The 24,377-nt window shown below is 37.1% G+C and overlaps 1 protein-coding gene across 1 annotated transcript in view; it reads left to right on the top strand.

Moving 5' to 3' along the window:
• LOC104541861 (WW domain-containing oxidoreductase) overlaps positions 1-24,142 on the top strand; it is a gene marked incomplete at both ends in the record, with an annotated part of 31,043 nt that extends 6,901 nt beyond the window's left edge. The window contains one exon of the mRNA XM_010186014.1: positions 24,036-24,142. Coding sequence (XP_010184316.1) covers positions 24,036-24,142 — 107 coding nt within the window. The remainder of the gene's footprint in view (positions 1-24,035) is intronic.
• Positions 24,143-24,377: the final 235 nt, after the last annotated feature.

The raw sequence follows: 24,377 nt of genomic DNA, 5'->3' as shown, positions 1-24,377 counted from the left end.
GCAGGAGAAAATCTACCATTCAAACTTGCTGAATGAGCTGAAAGTGTTTCATATATGGCAAAAGATTAATCCAAGATGTATGATGCTTTTGTCAAGGCTGTTTTCCCCTTAGTTTATAATCTGAATTGATCACAAATAAGCAAGCATATCCTTGCACGTGATCATCTCTGCTTGTGACATGTATGCACATTATTATATACACACTTTCTTGATTTCTATTAGTAGGTGAGGGTAAGACCTGGTCAGAAGCATACCAGGAGGAGTAGGAGCATTAATGAAATAAGCCTTGGGCTTCTGCTGCTGTACGAGGTTGACACAAAGAGTCCAAAACTATGGAAGTGATGTAGCAGAAACGTGGTTAAGGTGATGTTACCCATATAACTCAAAACTCTTGCCTACCATCTTACATTTAATATTGCTATAGTCCTAGGTTTCCTGTCTGATACTACTTAACAATTGCCATGGGGCATGGACTAAGGAGAAAGCAGTTCTAGGATAAGCACTTTTTAATGTAATCTACATTCGCTTTTCCTAGCTATAAGGGCTTCTGGGAGAGGATATAATCTAAGATGGGTTTGTGCAGATTAGGACTTCTGATTGACTTTTGATAGGTTCGAACCTTGTTTTTCTCCCTTGGTGTTGTATGAAAGAAACGCTTCCCCTTTGGGATTTGCTAATAGTGTTCTTGTCCAGTTAATTTGGGCATAATTTGCAGAATTTGAAGTTTCAAGAAAAACTTGTCTGAGTCTTTAGAATGTATCAGTCTGCTTAACTCTTAGCCATGTTTTGTAACTCTTGGCAAATTGCTTTGGACATGTAGGTGTCATGTAATAGACTGCAATGTAGAGATCTCTGTGAGCCAGTATATCTACACAATTCATTGGGACTCCATGTGGAAATACTAATTAGCTAGCTCAAACAGAGTCTTACCAGTTTTGGAGCTTATTCTCTGGTTATTTTAGGCTTTCAGTGTTGTGCTCCGCTTTGTGTTGTAGATACTTTTTAAACTCCGTGTATTTTGGAGCTAATATTTCCCTCCATGAGTATTTTGAGGAGTAAACAATTACTGTATTTTCAGAACACTAATATGCTTTCTTTAAGAGGTAGGTGTAAATATTTCCAAGGAAATGTTGCTGTCAGTTAAGTAGAAAGTGTTTGAAAAAAGAATGGATTCATTTTTATGTAATGTAAGAAAAAAAAATCACTTGGCCCTTTCACTGCTGTCAGAATTAGTTTCAATGGTGTATTTGAATCTAACTTTATAGTACCTATACATTTGTTGAGAAATTTTTCATTTCAGGATGGGTAGGACAAAGATCAAGACGTATGTTGGTAGACTGCAGTCTATCAAAATGCAGAAAAATGCGTTTTCAGTTACTGCATTGCTGGATGCTCAAGATAAAGTTTGGAACATGCTGAGAATTCTTTGGAAAGATGGAGGAACATAGAAGTTATTTCTATCCATATACGCTTCTTTAAGATAGCAAAGTTAAAAACAAAGATGGAATGATAAGTTAATTAACTTTATTTGTGAGTCTAATACAGGGAATCCAATGTAGCTTGCCAGGAACTTTTTTTTTTCCATATTTGAGAAGTCTCTTCAACTTCTGAAAAGTAGAGATAACTATTGAAGGAATACTTTGGGTGACTTAAGTATTGGTAGTTTTAGTGGTATCACAGGTATTAGCTTCTCAAATGTTCCTCTGTTGCTCTTCTCTTTAATGTGTCTGTAAAATGGGGAGACCTTGTGGTTGTTCTTTTCATTACTGGTTAGGAGTATGGACTGTAAGAATTTCCTAGATTACATACCGACTTTCTTAACTTAGTTCTTAGAATTGCTGCAAAAAGTGTGTGTGGGGGGAAAGGTACTAAAAAATCAGTTTTATAAGCACATTAGTTTTCATGACCAACTTGGAAAAGGTTAATTATTCTTACAATATAAAGAGATCATAGCAGGTTAAGACTTATTAGTGAAATATTTTCTTTTTTTTCCTTTTATTTTAGATGCTTTTTCTTCTGACAGTGCAGTCCAAATAGTCTTTGGATTTTTTTCTCTTTTTTTTTTTTTTTTAAGCTCAATGAACATTTTGGTCTGAGTTCTGATCACATCAGAAGTTGAGGTAGCTTTTGGTCACAGTAAAGCTGGTGTAGTAAAAAAAAACAACAACTAACTTACTGAATAGTTTAGTCTTGTGTTAGTCTTTCTGGTTTTAAAAACTTACTGTCAGTAAGAATTATTCCACTGTGAGGAATTAGAGATAGTGTGAAATTTTGTGTGTGCATTGTGATTTTGTTCTAGAGGCCTTGATATCAGCTGGGTCACAGAGAAAATACTTCTCTAGTGTGCTTCTAGTATGACTCATGCCGTGCTTTCTAATTTTTCCGCTAGAGGGCTGTGTTACTCTTTGAAAATATTGAACAAAAGAGACCTGGTGCTTTTTCCTGTTTTTGGTGAAAGCTCCTGTAATTTTGTTGTTTGTGTTCTTAATTATTAGAGCTAGAACCAGAAATTTTAAAAAGCATGTCAGCTGTTCATCTAGGTTTAATCTTACAAAAAGATGTGGTATTTTCAACTGCATGTGTAAGCAGTCTCCTCAAATCAAGCATTTTTTTAGAATATTGCTTGATTTTAATATCAGTGAAGCAGTTGTGTAGCTAATGTGATTTTTCTATGACTTTTATAAATATTGCTGCCTGTTTTGAAGATACTTATAGCTATATGACCTTTAAACCTCATGTTCTGTTTTCTGTATTGGGTGCAGTTGCATCTAACCTATTGTGACTGCTAGGGTATGCATGAGTAGCAAAATGTATGTAGTGGTGCAGTATGTTATGGAAGGGCAAAATGTGTATGTTCTGTGCAGTAAGGGAGATTCCACAAAGTAGTGTTTTTCTTAATGCTTTTTCAAGATTTTGTCACAAAGCTGTATTGATGAACAACAGTTTGGTTGTGATTAATCTGCAATTCTGATTTTTCTACTATATGAAGGTCAAAAGAAATCTGTTAATTGCTTCTGTAAGGGATGCCTAGAATAAGCATGCATTATCTCAAGAAAATGAAAACCATTTTAGGCTTTGAGCAGCTTAATTTTTTTTCAAATACTGAAGAAAATCCAGAAGCTTAAGTCATAGGCTTGCTATATTGCTTTTCTTGTTTATGTTTTACCAGAGTAAAGCATGTGATGTTCTAGTTGTGGAAATGTTTTAGATTATTTCTTCAAGATTGTCTGTTAATGTTTAGTTATCTTTTTTTTCTGGCCCTTTTATTGCTATGCAATGAGGAGGCCTTAGCCAGGAGAAAAGCTATGTATTTTAGGTACTATTAATCAGTATTTAAGAGACGAGTCACTGCTGCAGTGAGCTTTCAGTCTGCATATACTTCAGGTGTGAGAAGTTATCGTATCTTTTATTTCTTCTACAGAACTTCAGTATTAGCAACTTTTGTCATACTGATGCAAAAGGTTAGGAAATGTGCTTATAATTTATTGCAATTAATCATCTGCTTTATGATTTTACAAATTTGTTTTGAGGATCAGGTATATGAAATCAGGGGAAGAGACTTAGAGCTAAAACTACATGGAGCACAACTGTCAGAATAGAGCCTATGCAGCCTTTGAAATGTGTTGTATATTTAATTGTATATTTGTATATTGTATATATTAATTGTATATTTAATGAGCTGTATGCCCAGTATCAAATGTCATAGTTCATAGCAATGACAGCTTGTGTAGGTACACAAACACAAGGGAACATTGTGAAACTGCAGAAGGTAACATTTTGTCAATAGGCACCCTGATAATTTACTTAGTATTAATCATGGTAACATGTAGATGATTAGATTTTGTTCACACATGGTGGTGCTTTTGTGATAAATACAAATTATGTAGCTCTGCAATTTATCATGTGCCTTTCACTGTATCACCTGCACCTAATTCAGAAATCTCTCTCATATGGGACTTCATTTGAACACTACATCTGTGAGCAATGCAGAATTGCTGCCCCTCTTAAATCTGCTCTCAAAATACTGTAAAGTTTTCTCTCCCTTACAATAAAAAAAAAGTTAAGTTTCAGTGGTCTGGGATGTGGGATTAACTGTACTAATTCTAGGACCAGTAGCTTCTAAGTTTTGATACTGTCAGGGTGAAAATAGAACTTTAAAGTATTGGAAACTTAGGGCTCTCTTTTCAGCAAGCATACAGTACTTGAATTAATTCAGAAAGATTCAAAGATATTTATTTTTCTGTCATAATTTTATTGTATTTGGTAGTTTTTTACTTTTTATCAAAGGAGTATAAAAATAAACCAACCTGTACATAAATGATACAGTACATGTGGCCAGACTGCTGTGCTTTGACTCTGTGCTTTTGTATCTCGTACTGGCAGAAACTGGTAGAAGTTTGTTGTATTGGGGGAGTGACACATTGTGTGGTTTCAGAATTTCTGAATTCCTGATTTCTGAGCCTAGTGTTTCTGTAAGTCATATAGTAGTGTTTGAGCTCTTCCCATATTGGTGTTGCTCTGAATCTTTCTTGTAGTTAAAAAGCAGAATCTACCTTCAGAGCCTTGAAAGAGGCAGGTGTGGTTAACCATCATGTGTTTCTTATGCCAGTTGAGTAATAGTTAATTGCGTAATGGTTATTTAAGCTCCTGTCCATAAGAGGAACAGAATTAAACTTCTAAAACGTATCTAAATTTCTTGTGAAGATCATTTAAGGTCTCTAATAGATGCTGGCTAGCTTTCATCACTGTGTCCTAAATCTACTGGCAACGGATGGATAGAAAAAGTATGATGAAAAAGAACACCTTGACTTCCTAAGAAATAAAGAAATGACTGCTTTGTACCTGAAGAAAAGAGAATTGTGTGAATATGGAGAACCATTGTAGTTGCAGAAGTTACTGTGATTATTTGCAGGCAATGTAGCATTTGCACTGAGGCTGGTTTTGTCGGCCTTCACAAAGAAGGTAACATTTGCTGAATCCTAATTAGACCAGGGAATGGTCTCATTTAAGTCAAACTCCAGTCATATGGGAGGAATGAAACAGGCCCTTACAAATACTGTTGAGGACTCTCATTTTAATAGTAATTAGTCTGACTGTCTTAAATATGTTCATTGTCTTTTCCTGTGTTGCATGGAGTTTAGTGGTCTAAGCACACAGATGTTTGTCAGTAAGGAATTGTTCAGCTCTGTTTTTGAGCTGGATTGCGTAGTTTCCTTGAAAAATGCGTACTTTTTTTTTTTTGAAAGCATGAGGTTTATTTTCTAATTTCTCTCATCTGTTTTCAGATTAAATAGCATTTAAAGGTTATACAACTGGCAGGACTTCTACAGAGGAACTGCTGAAGATAGTCCTCTGTTTCAGATTCACTTTATGATTTCTTACATGGTTTTGGAGTTTTTCTTATGCTGTAACACCTGAATTTTGTCACTCTTGGAAAAATCGCCCTGTTTTTGTTGGATAGTTTGTTTTGGAAAAAATAATCTTTGAGAAAATACGCGTCTGGTTTTGGTCTCTATTGTTATTTTTTCGCAATTCTCTTCGTACATTAACTTTTCTCAAAGACTTCGAAGTGCAAACTTTTTTTTGGTATGTTTTACTAAGATGAAGGTGTTTGCTTTCCAGTAGTTGTCTGCTATTTGCATCCCTTTTTCTTTTCTGCTATCTAGGTCTTCTCCAATTTAGTGAAAAGTGTTTGTTGTCTGAATCAAAATTAGTTTTCATAAATACATTAATTCCTTTGGATTTATAAGTTGAAACTTCTGCCTGTTATTGTTAAGAATAATTTCTGTATGTGATTCTGTTGTTCTGCAGAGAGGCGGAAAACAATTATTGGAGTTTTGCCAAAGAAAAGCATTTTATATTCTAGTTAAACCAGCATAACTTGTGAACCTACTATTACAGCCTTGACGTGGTTGAATGTTTTCGTGCTGGAAGTGTTCCACATGTAGAAAACTGAAGTGGATATTATTTATGGAGGTTTGGGTTCAAAGCTTATTGTGAGGCAGACAGAAAGGTCAGCAATATATAACCTTGGATTATTTTTCTTGACTGAGTCCTAGCTGTCCCCAAGATTGTTTTCCTGGGATAATTTTATATTTACTGGGCTCTTAAAAGCATGAAAGAGTTGTTCCTTGATGTGTATATATCTCTTTTTTTTTGTTTCTGGGAATTCTAGGCTCCATGTATCATGTGTTTGACTATTTTAAGCAAGGACAGTTTAAGGACAGTTTATTAACAGAAAAGCATGGCTGGCCTGGGTGCAGCCAGTGTCTGTATGCTTTGCCCCGGTAGATTAAAATAACCTCTCATGAGAAAAATAAGTTACCCAATCAAAACATTGTTTTGCAGATGTAGCTTTTACTGCAAGGTGTTCTGCCAGCACAGTCGTGTTGTTTAGAGACTGTTTTCTTGCCATATTTTGCCAGCAAAAGAGTGGCAATGAATGTTTGGTTTTAAGCGCTTTAAAAAATGTTTTTGGCTGGGAAGGGTGTGAGGAAAAAACGGAATCATCCTTCAGCCAAATACTGTTTGGTATTGTATACGCAGCGATGTTTTTTTGTTTAATATTGTTACTCTGACTTGAACAGACTTATGAATTCTCTTGAGGAAAAACTGCTTGCTTAATGAAGAGTTCATGGGGAAAAGTAATGCTAAAAAATTAAAGGCTGAATTTTTTTAAGTCCTGTGATCCACGTGCTATGGACCAAACTCAGCATGGATTATCTTAAACCACATGCGTAGCCCTACCATAAAAATGTTCTGTTGCTTACTTCTTACTTGAACACACCTTGAAAAACAAGTTTACGCTTCGCTAATTTTTTTTAGACGTTTTCTTTGTGGAGGTCTAAAACTTTGTAGCAAGTGTGAACTTTATTGTATCAGTGTTTTGGGGGAGTGGGAGTACAGGGCTTTTCCAGGATAGCCTGGATCTTGCAGGAAGTGTATTTTTGGCCAGAATACATTATCCGAGTGATTGGTGTAGAAAAGCACAGTTTATGAGGCGGAACATGCCTGTGGGGTGGGACTTTTAATTCAGTCTGCAGAGTGCTAATAGCTGTCAATCGGGGATTAATCCTGATGTATTTTCAACAACTAAAAAAAAAACCACTAAAAGCTCTTATTTTCAAACTTTAAATAATGTTGATAGAAGGGAGTTCTCTTTAACTTACAGTGCTGTATTCTGAAAATTTATGGTAGGTCATAGTGATTGAGTTTTCCATGAGTACTATCACTCTATTTTAACTCTGGCTTAATGTTGTGGAATACAGCTGTTGCTCTGCTTTACACAAGTGTTCAACTGCATACTTGTTACATACCACAGAATTGCTTGCATTGGAAAAGACCTATAAGATGATCAAGTCCAACCGTAAACCCAATACTGCCAAGTCCACCACTAAGCCATGTCCCTAAGTGCCACATCTACATCTTTTAAATACCTCCAGGGACAGTGACTCCACCACTTCCCTGGGCAGCCTGTTCCAGTGCTTCACAGTCCTTTTGGTGAAAAAACTTTTTTCCTAATCTCCAGTCTAAACCTCCCCTGGGGCAACTTCAGGCTGTTTGCTCTTTTTGTATCACTTGTTACTTGGGAGAAGAGATCAGCACCCGCCTCGCTACAACTTCCTTTCAGGCAGTTGTAGAGGGCAGTAAGGTCTCCCTTGAGCCTTCTCTTCTCCAGGCTCAACAATCCCAGTTCCCTGAGCTGCTCCTTGTAAGACTTGTGCTTGTAAGACCTTTCACCAGCTTCACTGACCTTCTTTGGACATGCTCCAGTGCCTCAGTGTCTTGTAGTGAGAGGCCCAAAACTACACACAGTATTGGAGGTGCAACCTCACCAGTGCCAGGGAGACGATCTCCTCCCTACTCCTGCTGGCCACACTATTTCTGATAAAAGCCAGGATGCCATTGGCTGCCTTGGCCACCTGAGGACACCGATGGCTCGTATTTGTCTGGCTGTTGACCAGCACCCCCAGGTCCTTTTCCTCTGGGCATCATTCCAGCCCCTCTTCTCCAACCCTGTAGTGTTGCATGGGGTTGTTGTGACCCAAATGCAGGACCCGGCACTGAGCCTTGTTGAACCTCATACAGTTGGCAAGGGCCCTAGAGTCTGGGTTGACAGTGGAGTCCAGGTCCATTCTGGAGGCTGAGTTGGACTGAGTTTTGTTTTTTTGCGGCTCTTTTAAGTTGAAGGCACACAGGATGAGGATCCTGTCATGCCATTAAGTGCAGCTCTCCCAACTTTCTAGCATGCTGACTCGTGCTGCTTCTGTGGCCATTCTTTTCTCTGGAGACAAAATTGGAAACTGTACTCATGGCAAGCCGGTGTCCTTCACCGCAACTGGTTGCCACACTCCTGCTCCAAAGGTTCTTGCCAGCTTGTCCAAGAGTCTTGCCTAACGCTTGTCAAATTGGCTTTGTTACCCACTCTTGTGCCTAGAAGCATTTCACCCAGGGCAGGTGCTTCTATCATCTCTTTGAATGGTGTGGATATTGCAGTCCAAAGCCAGTGCTATATTCTTTAATATGATGGAACTTGTAATGGCGATTGATATGTATCAGTATAACCTTTAAGGCAAACTGCATCTATTTGGCTTTGAACTTTAAGGCATCCATTTTACTGGGTGAATGAACAAGGTAAGCAACTGGAATGTTATTAACATTTTTAAATTTCAGTTCTTTTTAGCTAAAATGAAACTTGAACTACAAAGATGAAATGCTGTTATCATTTTAAGTGGTTATCTGGAGGTTAAGTTAAAAAAGAGATTTGTTTTTTGGTTGGTGGCATTTTTGTAAATATTAAAAGGCCCACTTGAACTTCTGTAATTTATTTTTCTTTCTGAGTAAGCTGCAAATGGTGTCAAATGTTCATACTGCTTTTTCATGTCCATTTTGATGAATCTATTTATTACATCTGTAATAAGTAGTACACATGGTTGGTTAGCCAAGTTATTGAACTTCGTCAACCTTGGCTGAAATTCACAATGCATGTGAAACTTCTTGTAACGTGTAAGAAATTACATCTGGGCTAAAAGGTTCAATAATGATTACTACTTGTAATGCAGTCTTTTCACAAAGGATGGGGTTGAGCTGTATGACTGTGTTGTACTTTCTGGTACTCCTTTTGCAGGGGAAAAACATATTTGTAGAACAGGAGCCTTCAGATGTCGTGCTTATTTTCTTGTCTGTTATCTAAGAGTTGAAATGACTTTTCAGTGGGCTGCAACATAACTCAATTGCTTTTCTGTCTTCTGAAATACTTAATTTCACAAAGATTTTTCTCATATTTTATGCATATTTCATAAGCCAGAGATGAAAAGATCTCTTGCATGATTCAGTCTATCTTGCTCAACATTAAACTTACTCTGCACTGTCTTGTGTCTTCATGTTTTGAGAGCTAATTGCATTGTGAGAGTTGTTTTGAATAGTTCCAACTGTATGCTTTTTTTTTTTGAATGCTGGTTAGATTGTGGGGACAGAAGAGGTTGATAAATATATTTGTACTGTTTTCTAATGACAGTGTCTTCTGAGACATCTAGTGACTTTTCTAGATAATGTCAACTCTAGTTACAGCATAAAGATACATGTTAATGGATATGATGTTTTTGGCTCACCAGCAGAAAATTTCTTAGTGACTATGTCTATGCTAAGCAATAGGGTTACAAGAAGAAAGGATTTCAGTAGCTTGTGTTCCTTTCAAGCTCCTTGTGCTTGATTGTGTCAAGGATTTATAAAGTTTTGAAACTCAAGTCTGGAACAGTAAATCCCTGCCAAGAAACAAATCAAAGGAGGCAGGTAAGAACATGGAAAGGTAAAGATCGAAATCCTGACCTGATTAACAGGAGTGTTGCTACTGACTTCAGAATTAATGAGGCCAGCGTTTTGCCTGAATTATAGAATAGGAATAGTACTGTGAGAAAGAAATTGACCTTATATTAGCGCAAACCTTTCTAAAAGACAACGTGTGACTTAAAAGAATGGGATATATGATGTATTTATAATAATTCTCAAGGGAGGACTATCAAAAACAAAAGTAGTTTTGTCTTCCATGATTTTTTAAAAATTAATTATATCTGCAGTTGTTACTACTTATATTGACAACACACTGTCTTATGCCTTCCTGTTGTTTTTATTTTTCTTTTGTGATTGAAACACTTTTAGGAGTTTTATGCCATTTCTTCTATAGACTTTTTATTTTAATATGTGAGATCTTTGTAGCCTTATGTTCAGCTATATAACCTCAGTTTTTCTGTTGATGCATCTAGCAGTTTTGATTTCTTTCTGTACTTCTGCATGGTGGTTTTTAGTACTCTTGCTTCAGGAAGTTCCCTACAAACTGGCTGACTTGAAGTCTAAGTGCTTTTGTAGTAATATACGTTACATTTTGTCTCCTCCTCTTATCGGTATAGTCACCTTAGTCACTGTTTCTAAGTTTCTGTTCTTAGTTAATGCTTCCTCTATACTAAAAAACAAATGAAGTTGGGTTTTCTGGTTGTTACAATACTGTCTTACTAGTAATAATACCTGTGTGAGCAGGGAACTATCACAGTTCAGTTCTGGATATACTTATTTAGATGTTTTGCATGCTCTGTGACTTGCGGCTCAGAAAAATGAGCGTTGCTTAAAAAACTTTCATTTTTTCCAGGTTGTGTTATCTTTGTAGAAGGTATGTTTGTTGCCTCCTCATTATTTAGTCTTTATCCAAGCAGCTCTGTTAGTATATTCTCTAATTGGGTTTCTTTTATCTTTGATATCTAAACTCAAGTTCATTAAACTTGTGGAGTACTTTTCTCTTACAGTAATTAGTCAGAAAGTTGCCTTTGTGCAACAATTCATTGTTTGTTTAAAATTTTTCGTGAATAATTCTCTAACACAACCAAATTGAAGAAAACAACATTATATTGTGTCTTTAGAGATCGGGAACCAAGAGATTCTGGTTATGTTCCTCTTCTGCCACTGACAAGCAGGAGCAGCATTTCTCACTTCTATACATTTGTACATGACATTAACTGTGCTATTTAAGATTTTGAGAAATGCATGATTAGTCTTGTTTATGTATGGAGTATGTTTGTAACTGACCTAGGCTTCCAGATTATGTCCGTGTCCATATTTCAATTTAAAGTGGGAACTGGATTGTTCTCTCACAGGATAAAAAGTGTACTCTTCTGAAAGCCAGTCTAATTCTTTAACAGAAGGAGTAATTACGATATATTTGTCTATTATACTTGTCTATTACAAGTAGACATTATGGCAGCAAGGAATGAGTAAAAGCTTTTCCAAAAAGTTCTTTTATTTGGTTGAGTTTGTATCCAGCTGTGAGGATGCAGTTGCTGAGGGGTATAAATCTTGCTCTCATTGAAGAATTTTTTACTTTCATGGTGCATTTGGACTATTTTGTGCCTTATCAAGATAGACGATGAAGAGTACATACAAATGTGCATGAACTACTTGGCAGCACACTTTTGGCATCCTGAGTGAACGAAGATTGTAATCTGTGAGGTATCTTACAATACCTGTTTCTGAACCTGATCTGTGTCAAAGGAATAGAGATCTGGACTTCCTGATCCTGTTCTTTGTGCCTGGCACTTTAAACACTTGTCTTTTGCAAAACAAAAAGTTATGTGTCTAGATTGTAAGGCAGAGATATGCTTCATAATGGTAGGTGTAATTTGTTTAATAAATATCACTTAGTAGACTTCACACACAAACTAAGATTTGGCCTTTTAATTGGTGAACTTGTCATGGACAAGGCAGACTGAATATGAGATCAGGATTTGTACAGCTTCATTTCTGTGTCATCTGGAGTGAGCTATTCAACACCAGGTTCTAGCTATCAGTAAAACTAATGCTTTTAACCTCATTCACAGTAATGTTGCAAATTGTGGCTCAAGATTTTAGAGTACAATATAATCAAAAAACCAGTAGGTTTTAAAAAAAAATCAGTGTGCTTGTTCACCTGGCAGTTTTTCCTATTTTACAGATGTAAAGTTTTGTAGGCATGTGTATTTTTGGATTTACCATTCCCTTCCCCAGACTGACAATGTCTAACTTCTTGGAAGATGAAAACGCTTGGTCCAGAACATACAGCTGTAATTGGTCGTTTGCTTTAGAAGTTTGTTGTCATTGAGCTCTTGGGTGGGTTGCTGGTGTTCCGGCTGTTAGTGGGTAGACATTAAATGTTGTCTAAAAAAGTGTTAATTATGGTGTGAGAAGATGCATGATATGTTTTTGTGCCCTTGGAAGTGCGGCAAAGGGGTCTTTGATTACGCTATTTATTTATTATTGTTTTTGCCCGTGGCTTTACGTTGTAATTCGCTAACTTCTAGTTCTTGCTTGTTTTCCATTCTCTTTGCTTTTGTATGTAGACACTTTTTGTTAATACTCTTCTTATTCTTCATCTTTTGTTTCAGAACTCCATCTCCTGCCTTACTTTGTATGTTGGAACCACATGATGGATCATTTGAGTTACATAACAGCTTCCCATCTCTCTCTTTCCTTCGTAGTTTAAAGTGCACCCAAAAGGTTTGCCAGTTTTGAACTCTGGGAGGCTGGTACCCATCCTGAATACCATCTAATCCAGAAAAACTAGAATTTAAGGAGGTAACCCAGGACTGTATAAATTCCCAGACCTCCAAGTCTTATCTTGCCCTTTGCTATCTTTCTCTTGCCTGCTGTTTTTATTTGCTTGTGCTAGAAAAAACAATGAACTGCGTCTTCCCTGTATTCAGCTCTTCTCACAGGATCCTCAGATGACTCCTGTATTAAAATCTTCCTCTGCTGCTTAACAAAACAAATTGTCTTATCTCGCGTTGTCCAAAGACAGAGGTGGGTAGTGACTGCCAGAAGTCAGAGTTTTAATTTTCCGTCTGCTCATCTGTTCTGTTCCCCCACGACACAAACTGTGAGCTCTTTAGAGCAGGACCTAGCTCTGTGTGTGTTTGAATCTCTACGACGTCTCTTTTTGTTACCTGTAGTGAGAGCTGTTTAGTACAGAACCTTGTTTTATTTGTCTGTAAAATGTCTAGTATACCTTTTAAAGATCTTTTACTCTTTGTGTGACTGATATAAATAAATATCAAGTTTGCTTTAAGAAAAGATTTGGTCTGATTTATCTTGTACTACTTTGTCAGTGTCTTTATATAACACTGAGTATTTCTCATGAAATACCTTGCAGAATAAGCTTGGGGGATCTAGCACATTAGCTGACAGCACAGTATGTCTTTTAAGTATTCTGCCTTGGATGAAGTATTCCTCTTTATTAAATTTACTACTTTTATTAACATTGCACTGTTGTACTTGCCAAAAGGAGATTCAAAACATGCAACTAATTTTTTTGTTATATTTAATTAGGGCTCAGCTCAGCAGTATAGAGACTTACGATACTGCTGGCTTACAGGAGAACACAAGTGTACTTGAAAAGAAACTGGACAACTTCTGGCTTTTTTCTTCATTTTCACTTGTAGGAAAAACAGTTGTGATGCCTAAAGCTACTGCCGATGCAAAGAGCGGCTTCAGAGAAGAGTTTGCCAATCCTGTTTCTCTGAACTTGAAACATTAAAAAAACAAAATTGATTTAAAAGGAAAAAAAAAAAGAGGCCTGAGAGAGACAGTCAAAGAGAAATTTAAGTTCTCTGGACTTTTTTCTAGTCACTTGAGTGAGCTTGTCTAAGGTATGTTGAAAGTAGCAGCAATAAGGAGGAAAATAAGCCCCAAATCTTTGACGATGAGTTGGAAAAAAAAAAAGTATGTCAAAACAGTTTTCAAAACCTAGTTGATACCAAGTATCTGATCATATTTTTCTGTAAACCCAGTTTTAAATGCTCTTATGTTGGCACTCTTCCAGAACACAACCCCTTCAAGACTGTGTGGATTAGCTAGAAAATGGAGTCTTTCAAATCCTTCAAGTTTGGAGGTTTTTGTATGTGACTGTTCTGAGGTGTTTTGCCACTGCTTCTCTTTAGCTTGCCTCAGCTTTGCTATAAAACAGTGCTGAAGCTCCAGTAGCGTGCACAAAAATGTCGTTGTTTATTTCCTTAATAATGTTTTCAACTAATGGTACTTGTAAGTAGAATGGCTTTATTTAAATAAATAAAAAAGTGGACACTTATCCCACAGTGACTAAACATTCAGGAGTTACTACTTGCTGGGAAGTAGTGTGTCCTAAATGTCATGTCAAATTTGACTACTTGAATGTGATCGAGATTTTATTGAGATTCTGGTTTGATGTTGACTGAGATTGTGGGCAGATTTATTGTTTTCTGCTACTCTAGATTTCAGTTAAATGTTTATTTCGGAGGTGTTTATTTCTCAGTAAAAGTAGTGTATTAACATAACTGTAGTCTTAATTTTTTTAAATGCCTTATTAATATAAGAATATGTATTTCTGAATGGACTGACTTAGTTGTTTTTTTTACTAATATTGAGTCACACTAAAATGAGTTCTGCTCGTTTTCAGATAAAGTTGCTATCTTAGGTTTATTTTAAAATGTATGTAACTTTTAGTTTGAGTTGACTTGGTAATAATACACGTAGATGCACTTTTAGGTGGAAAGGTTATTTTTGTCTACAAAATGTGAAATTGTGTGCTGAGTTGCTGCATATTCAGATGCCTGTCTTCCCCTGTGATATGTTATCTGTTACCAAGGAAAAAATTATAAGGAAAAAGAAAAATAAGCTCTCTGATAAATTCTGCTTAAAACATTAAATTATAAAGCCAAATGCTAAATTCTGATGGATTTTTTTGGATACTGTAATTGATTTGTGTTAGGAAAACTGGCTGACTTGCTTGCAAGTTGCCACACTGTCATTTTTAAAGACAGTTGAATGAAAGTGTGGGTTTATTCTATGCTTGAAGAAATACTGAGAATAAAAAGTTTGAACAGTAATCATCTGTTGGTATGACGTGGTGCTTAGCTATGTTAATTTCTGCAAATGATTTTAGTGTTGGTAAAATGCCACTTGGATAACGTCCATTGGACTGATACATTGCATACTGAAAAAATTGTCTGGGGTTTGGTAGGTGCATGATCCTATCATTTAATAGTTGGAGAAAGGTGAGATGAAACACGAAGGCTGAGACTTCCCCCCCATGCACTTCGAGGAACATCTATTATTTAAACAGAGCTTTGGGATTTGTTGGAATGGAAGATGCATGTCTGAATCCCATTTTGTCTGGGCTTTTTGGTCACTGATGCACTTCTAATGCAAGTAGTAGATTTGAAAGATAAATCTAGGATTTCACTGAAAATTCAGTTCTTATCTCCTTCTCTTCCTTTTACTCTAATCCCTGGCCACTGTTCATCTATTCGGACACCTAACAGAACCTGTTTGTATTTACGTGACCTAGCAACTGAAAAAACATCTTCATTGGGATCATCTGTGCAGTATAGTATTAAATTTCAGTTTTGGTTCTGTCTGTACCTGTGTTTAATCTTAAAGAAGCTTATCTAATTTGTTTCAAAACCGCAGCTTTTCAGGGTAATCATATCTGAGTGTTTTAGGGGCAGACATTTAATGGTTGGTGGCAATTGCCTTTAAACAACTACATCAAGGTCTTATCGTGGGACACGTTAAGCAGCGTATGCTGCATCTCGCGAGAGGGTTCATTGCAGGCTGGAACCCTTGGCTGTTACTGCAGTACTGACGACGGATAGCAGTACCTCTGCAACAATAAAAGATAGGAAATGTGGGTTTGAATCTTCTGCTGGACTGTGGCTTTGGATAACCGAGATAATTGTCGGTTTTAGGTTTGAACAGAGCTGAAAGGACTGAAGACCAAGCTCTGTTCATGTCTTGTGTAATTGTATTTTAAGGTGAGTTGATAGGTCTCTTCAGTCAGCACAACTAGAGTAGGTACCAGATCTGACTGCAACTCTGTGGCTCCTAGTCACAGCGTATTTGTAGTGTATGCACCTGACAGTCACTGTTCTGCATTTTTGTTTGCTTTTACTGTTTTCAGTTGTGAATTTTGTTTTCTTTGCCTCAGGAAGGAGTCACAGATCTTTATAATCCCATCGACTTAAGAACGTAGGGGTTTTATACTTATTTAGTGTTATGATCCCTTCAGAAAAAAAAAAAACATTAAAAAACATTGTTTTGTCAGTGGTGATGGCAATACACTTATTGTTAAGGATAACTTTGCCTTGCCCAGAACTGTATATTGCAAAGAAGTATAGGGTGTCATGAGTGCATATTTTTAAGTTGCTTAGATAGAAAACAGAACCAATGCATTAGTCATTCTGATTCATTTTGGTTGGCTTTTTCTGTGGTTCATGGCTCCAAGAAAAACACTTGTTGTCCAATTTACACACAAAGGGAGAGGCAGGATGTCTTTCAAATAACATCAAACTTTTCAATGAAAAATATTGGTACATATCAGTACCATGTGCCTGCAAAGACACAGAACAAAGGCAACATTAATGTTGCACATGAATTACTCATTTTAATTTTAATCTTTTAAAAATACCTTTGTGCTTTATTTGCTTGGACACTTGCATTTGGAGCAACTTGAATAATGCACCTCTAAGATTTTATCCTAAATACCCATAGTTAAGCAGAGTGACTGTGTCCAAGCAATCCTGATGCAGAACGTGTGGTGCTTTTTGGGCTCTGAAAAGTGAGTTTGTCAGTAATGTGATATTTTGCATATGGCTGCCATGACTCTACGTGAAAGGTCTCTTGGATGTTGTGCCCTGAAACCATCAGCACAGGCGGCGACAATCCTAGCTGTAGAAGATTCTTCACTATATCACACATTCCTGATGTGGTATTTCAACCTGAAAAGCAGCTCATGTAACTCTGAATTCTTCATCACTCTATCTTTTCTGAAGAAATGTAGAATAAGATGATCTGATTCACTGTCACTGGTGGTTATGTCTTCCCAGTTGAAACAAATTTAGTGATTTCTGGGACACAAGTCACTCTTCTGTTTATATGTAGTTCTCCTGGGTCCCCAAAAAACCCAACAAACCCACATAGTCTGTTTGCTGACATGCAACAGTTGGGATGCGGATTTTGGATTACAAAGGTGATTTGTTGCCAGTTCTTGAGTGTTTAACCTTTTCACAACTTTTCTTTGTAGCAAGACTGGACTTAAATTGCATTTCATGTAGATAACATGTTGCATTTTAAAGAAGGTGTTAGTATTGTATATTGTGCCAGGGTTCTGCTCTAAGGTTTTTCTCATTTTCTTCCTTTTTAGCTAAAGCTCAAGTTTACCAAAGGGTATTTGAAAGGAGTAACATCATGTACCTGGAAAAATAGTTTTGTGATATCATTATTACTTTTGCATTAAAAAAAAATCAGGTACGATTTGGATGATGATCAGATGTTGCAGGTGAACTGTCTGACAGTTGAGTAAAACTTGTTGTGCCTTATCAGAATGTTTAAGGTTTTAAAAAGATGCATGAATACTGAGCTCTGTTGTTTGGTATCTTCAATCTGCCAAGACTGGTTCTGTGCATGCAATAGTTTTGTTAGGACAGGTGTTGGATGTGTAGTGTAGAAACACTGGCCAAACAGTGAGAATACTTTTCTTCTCCCCAAGATCTTAAACACGAGTAAAATTGAAGTTCTCCCTACTGGCCTGTGCTTAGTTCACAAGAAAGTGAGAAGTTGTTTATTTTTTCTTCTGGAAAGAACTTGCAGCACTTGTATGTTTTGTACACTGTCAGAGTTTAAATGCAAACTCCGGAGCTAGTGGCTATACTGCCTGTGAGTGAAAGCGGGCAGAAAGTATTTTTTCATTTACATTTAGCGCCAAGAATGTTTTAATTAAGGTTTCGTATTTTCTGGATTGCAGAATTAATTTAAAAAGCTCTTGCTTTTATTTTATGAAGGCTATATAAAATTATTGATCCTTCCCTAGAAGAACCAAGTTGTACAAATAAAAAACTTCCTGTTCATTGGAAGCTGGATTTTTACTTTTGCAATATCATAATACCATACATAGAAAAGAAATTGCTCTTCCAGCTACTAGTTTATCAAGGAATGATTTTGTACAGGTATCTTACTTATTTTATATTAAAAGAAAATGGAATTACTTCCAAAAGAGCCCAGATCTATTCTGAAAATTAACTCACTTCACTCTGCAAGTATGGGATCTGTCAGTTTATAGGAACCCAAAAGATGTTTGCTGCAATTCAGAAAGCAGAATGGAGGTTTGAGAACAATGTAGGGGAGGGGCAATGAAAAACCTGAACACAGCTGTGAAAGTAATATACACTTGTAGTGATGTAATACATTAATGCTTACAAAATCGAGTTGGTTTCTTCTTTTTCTAGAGTCCATCAGTGTATAAAAGGCCAGAAATATGTAACGCAAGCAGACTGGTGCCTTTCATTTCCAATTTGACCGAGTAATGTTGTTCACTTACTTGATCTCGCTGTGTTTACTGTAGTGGAAGGGAAGAAGGTTTTCTTCTGGACTCACTCTGCCTGTACCATAGGGCTCAAGGAAGACTGGACTCATTACAGCTTGAAATGGTTGAAATGGTCAAGCAAAGGTGAAGATGTTTCAGAATCTTGAGGCCTCCAGGAGTGTTTGGGAGCATGTAGAGGAGCTACAGAAAATCTGTCATTGTCTGAATTGTTTTTGGGTTTCTTCTTTTGTGTACAAACTTGCTTAAATTTGGAATAAAGGAATGTTTAAAACATGTAAATGCCTGATGGAAATTCTTTACGAAATGTCTCCCAATGATAAATGCAGTCTACTTTATTTAAACAAGAAGTTGCTGAATTACTTTTCCACTCAGTGAATCCTTTCCTCTGTTTTATAGAGGAGGTTGCCCTGTTTGACAGAGCCATATACTCATCTGGTATAGGTTGACACAGTGTAGTTGTCATTAATTGAGCAATGCTAACTGCTCGTTAATTGAGACTGTTAGCTGAAAATCTGTCCCAAAATTCACTGGTAGTAGTTGATGGCAAACAGACAAGAATGTGAGATACTGAACAATCATCATAGAAGATCAGAAGAGAAATTGAGTGCTAATTTCTGAGCGTTTATGAAAAGCATGCTGTAAGTAAAGGGCAGAAGGGTTTAAAATGTCTGTAGCAAATCCTGTGCACTTGTAGCTCTCCTGTTAGTTCTGCTACCAGTCCTAGCTGCTGATGGTAGAGCTGTGCCATAATGTTTAACCTCACGTATGTCTTATTCTTAAATGGGATTTTCACTTTTTCACTGCAGCTCGTTCGGCTGCAGCAGCAAGAGTAGTCCAGTCTCGGGACAGTCTTGGTGTCTTGTCTCTTGAGACTTCCAGGGCAATCACTTGAAATTTATTTTAGTTTTATAAAAAACATTTGCTCAACATTGTATCATACGGAGTATTTAAATATACTATGATTGCTTTTTCAAAATGTATGCTATTTAAGCATGTTGTTGTTCTGTCACATTTGGGGGAAATACCTAACTTATTATTTGTAATTGGCTGTCCTTGATGCTCAAGTATATTATCCTGTGCTGATTTTCTAGTGTAGTTGTTCCTACTTAAAACAAAACAAAACAAACACCAACAAAAAAAAACCAACCCACAACTAGTATAATTTAATATAATAAAACACAACTAGTGTAATTTTCTACAAGAAGATATTAAAGTTTTACAGCTTTTTTTGAGCTGCCTACTTTGAAATCTGAAAACTGAAGCATAGAACCGTAGTACACTGAGGCTGGGCAGTTTCTTCAGCCATGTGGGCCCTTCGCCAACTGTTGCTGCTAGGCAAACTGCAAAGGATGGCGGTTCTTGCTGGCAGTAGGCTCTCTGCTGGGCTAAATAACTCTGCAGCTGCACTACATTAGCACTGTAGTACAGGGAAGATTCACCACTGGAGAATATGGTTTGTTTCCTGGAAAAAAAACTAGTATCATCACTGTTAATGTTCCTTCATTGTGAAAGGGCTGAGTCACTGTAAGGGAGCACTGTAAGGTGGCTGTGGTCTCAGATTCGGTGAAGTTTTAAAGAAGTCATTTGGTTTGTTGAGGTCTGCAGAGTTGCTCTTGTGGGTAGAATTAAGATTACTCTGGTTCCTTGATTATGCATGTCCTTAACATAGTTATTTAGATTTCTCTTTTTATTTAACCCTACTGTAATTTTTTTAATGTTGTACTGTTTGGGTGTTTATGATGTGGTTTAACTTTGGTATACGAAACCACATTCAGTGTGGATTTTGATTCAATGTAGTTTCTTTAGATAGGCAAGGTTTTTCATTATAGAGTTTAAACAGTTTTGTACTTTAAATACTCAGTCTCTGTTAGACTGGGATTTTAAAATTTACTCTATATTGAAAACATGGCTACATTTTCACAGAATCCCAGACCGTTAGGGATTGGAAGGGACCTCAAAAGATCATCCAGTCCAATCTCCCTGCCGGAGCAGGAACACCCAGATGAGGTTACACAGGAAGATGTCCAGGCGGGTTTTGAATGTCTCCAGAGAAGGAGACTCCACAACCTCTCTGGGCAGCCTGGGCCACTGCTCTGTCACCCTCACTGAGGAGAAGTTTCTTCTCAGATTTAAGTGGAACCTCCTGTGTTCCAGCTTGTGTCCGTTACCCCTTGTCCTATCATTGTTTGTCACCGAGAAGAGCCTGGCTCCATCCACCCTGTATATATTTATAAACATGAATGAGGTCTCCCCTCAGTCTCCTCTTCTGCAAACTAAAGAGACCCAGCTCCCTCAGCCTTTCCGCATAAGGGAGATGCTCCACTCCCTTGATCATCTTTGTAGCCCTACGCTGGACTCTCTCCAGCAGTTCCCTGTCCTTCTTGAACGGAGGGGCCCAGAACTGGATGCAATATTCCAGATGCTGTAAAACATTTTGCTGTAAAACAAATGTAGTTCAACGCAGTGAATCCATTAAAGTTTTGCACCCTGCTAGAACCTTTTCCCCACTTGTTTAAGCTGTGTGTCACTGGGGGAGGAAAGAAGCATTGATTTTTGCAGAAGAAACAGAGCTTAAAGCTTGACTGCTGAGCTGCTTCCAAACTCTTACTTCAGGTGTTTCAGTTAAAAGTTGTGTTCTTCTGAGCTTATTCATAGTTGTTTCCTAAACTGTAAAGATTCTTAATGTTACTGCTTAATGAGGATTTTCAGGTCTGTGAGGATTTATTTTAAGGACATACATAAAAATGCTGCAGTCTTGAGAGTAAGCAAGTTGGTAGGTAATCATATGTAAACCCCAGTGAGCTCTGTGAAGAAGACATTGTATTACCTCTTCGTCTGATATACTTCATCTGGTAGATGGTCTGAAAAGATGGGTTATGAATTATGCTTCACACAAAGTGATAGAAGGATCAAGTAGTAGTAGCTATATAGAATCCCCATAGCCAGTCATTTAGTAGTTGAATTGGAAGCTTTATGTATCAAATCAGGGTACCTGGATTTGTTTTTCTCCTTTCGCATAAACCTAACTGTCCTAAATACAGTGCAGGAGTGTTTGTGAAAGAATTAGTAATTTAAAACATATCTGATGGGGAGACACAGCAGCACGTGACTTGTGGCAGTATTGTGAATTGAAGGATGGACTACTGCATAAAAACCCTCTGAAAAGAGTTGGGGTTTTTTTGAGCACATATTTTATGGAAAGATCCAGACCATGCCTGCCTAAGGGTGAAGAAACATGCTTTTGGTAGCCCAGAAAAGAAAGGGTATGTTGTAAAGAGGAGCATTTAACACTGATCTCTACTTTTACAGGGAAAAATCAGAGTGATATTAAAACTAACTAGATATACAGGATGTAGTTTACTTGGTTAAAACAGTAGAAAAACCGGTATTCCCAGGCATTCCAACTAATTTTTAATAACGTGGTAAGCTGGTCAAAATAAGTCTATTTTTTGTGCAAAACAGGAAGTATACAGTTAGCATATAGTACTCTGGTACATGTCTTGCATTAGTTACATGAAAAGTTCTAGTTAAATATGCTTAAAGGGGAGTTAGGAACAGGGGTAATCTTTGCATACACTGTAGATGAACTCACATGCGTGCAATAATTCACCCAGGTAATTAAAGTTGCTTGGTACAATGAATGGCTTTAAAAGAGATACAAGAAAGTTTCTTGGGCTTAAATACTGTAGGTATGTAATTGAAGAAAATGGTGTAAATTTGCCTTGGTGTCTGTTGTTTCTATGATGTAAGTTATGTATTGTGCTGTAACTGCATTTTGTTGCTCCAGGGTGTTTTGGAAGTGAAACAACCCATCTTAATAGGCTTTTTGGTAAACAGTTTTTAAATGGAGAACATGAACATACTTTAAATGCCATAAAGCTAAAACAAATATCTCTTTGACTTCTTCACATATTCAAATTGCTGGTGTTTCAGTTTGATTCTTCATTTTCTAGTTTGTTTGTCTAATTTGAACTCATTAAGTTATGCCACACCTCTTTCAGCAAAGTGAACATTTCTGTAACTCGCAGTTCTTCATGGAGATGGGCACCCAGTGTTACTATTGAATGCATTACGAATATGTAGTAGCTCATTCCTGATAGAATCCCAGTTTCTGCACTTTATGGGCATTCTGCACTCCCAAGAACTCATCATTTCCTGGTGTAAATTCTCACAGATTTTTTCCAATTAAATGAATTTTACCTTGGATCAACTTCTTTGCAGCTTTTCATTAATGAACTGAACACTAAAACAGAGTATGTGGGAAAGCTTGCAGATGAAAAAGCCTGCAGTGGAAAGAGTTGTGGCTCTTGGTGGACAGTTTCATAATTTGAAGTTTCTCATTAAATTGCAGTACAGTCCAAAATAACAAACTGAAAATAATCTGAAATATCCTTTTAGAAAAGAGTGATGAAGTGCCCAAATTCAGAAAGGGGAAGAAATTATTAACAGTATTGCAAAAAAAGGGTTGTATAGAATTGTTTAGAAATTCACTGTGAAACTTTGTTTTATGAATGAAAGAAAAAAAAACCAAAACCAAAACAGCACAGCCAAACAAACGAACAGCCAAAAAACCAAAACAAAACCAAAAAAACCAACCCTGGAGATACAGATTCATGCTACACTTTAATTGCAGCAAAGTGTGAACTGTCTGTTCCCTTGCTTCAAATTTAGATAGAATGTGCTTGCAGATTGTGTCATATCAGTGAGTTATGCAAAAGAGGAGATTTTTCATGGGTTATTTTTTCTCTGTGTCATCTGATACATCCAGTGACCCATTTAACCCCATGATAATATAGCCAATACATTGAAGCTCCTTGGTATTTGATCGATTAATTATAATGAGAACAACTGTGAAAGATTGTTCTCCATATATCAGCTGATGATTGCACACAAAAATGAGTTTATTTTACATAGATAATTTAAGGAAAATTCTAGCAAATATTTTCAAGTGTGCGGATAGTAAAGCATACATGTAGATTACAGATCTCCTTAGGCAGAATCTTGTTTTCTACGAATGAGCTTGACAGCCCCTTCCCAGGAATGGTTTAACATTTGGATAGTTCTCTGGCCCCTGGTTTTGTGCAGCAGTGTTCTACGGATGGGGTGGTCAGCTCAGAAAGAGGAGTCGTTATCTCCATACGATTTTGATTTGTGTTCCCTCACACATCCCATTGGCTGATTCCTTCTGCCACAGATGGTCCTCAGATTGATGAATCAAAGGCTAACTGTGCATCTAAAGAGCCCAGAGCTCATTCTTGGAATACTGTATTGCTTTCAGTGTGATGTTGCCAGGCATAAATAGTTAGGCAGTCTTGCTGTATGGCTCATTCTTCACAGTCAAACGAGTAAGGAGTAAGTGTAATCCTGCTCTTCTACCAGCTGAAGGCACTGAGGCAGAGAAATTGAGTCTGCTTTTTGAAGATGTCAAGTATATTTTGTACAAAATACAAAATTATTGTCTTGAAGACCTGCTCAGATTGAGGTGTCTACTCTTTTTCATATGTACTCTTAAAACCTTGGTCCAGGTGACTATCAAAGAGGTAATCAGACTTCAGGTAGCATTAGTGTACTTAAGTGCATGGCTCACCTTTTCAGGTAATTTTAGAGCTCTGTTGTGTTGCTGACATCTGTTTCTAACTAGGAAAATGTTTTATCATAGGTTTTGAAACTGCAAAATCTCTTGCACTGCACGGGGCACATGTTATCCTGGCCTGCAGAAATATGTCAAGGGGCAATGATGCTGTACAACGCATTCTTACGGAATGGGTAAGTGAATGTGTATAGTGTCTAGCACTAAGCTGTGTCTTTCAAGATGTGAAGTCTTTTGTGCAGTACAATCACTTAAACAGATATTACATTGCTGTGCAAGAATTTAAGGAAGAAAGCATTTGTCTTACTTTGTAATACCCTGTTCAGTCACTGGTATATTAGTAATAGAGATTTTCCATTTCATATGACTGTGTTGGACTGCAAGGCTTGACAGGCTGTTACCCATATTACA

The sequence above is a fragment of the Mesitornis unicolor genome, unplaced genomic scaffold (assembly GCF_000695765.1).
Source record: "Mesitornis unicolor isolate BGI_N332 unplaced genomic scaffold, ASM69576v1 scaffold25756, whole genome shotgun sequence".
NCBI lineage: Eukaryota > Metazoa > Chordata > Aves > Mesitornithiformes > Mesitornithidae > Mesitornis > Mesitornis unicolor.
This window is presented reverse-complemented; position numbering and strand designations above follow the sequence as displayed.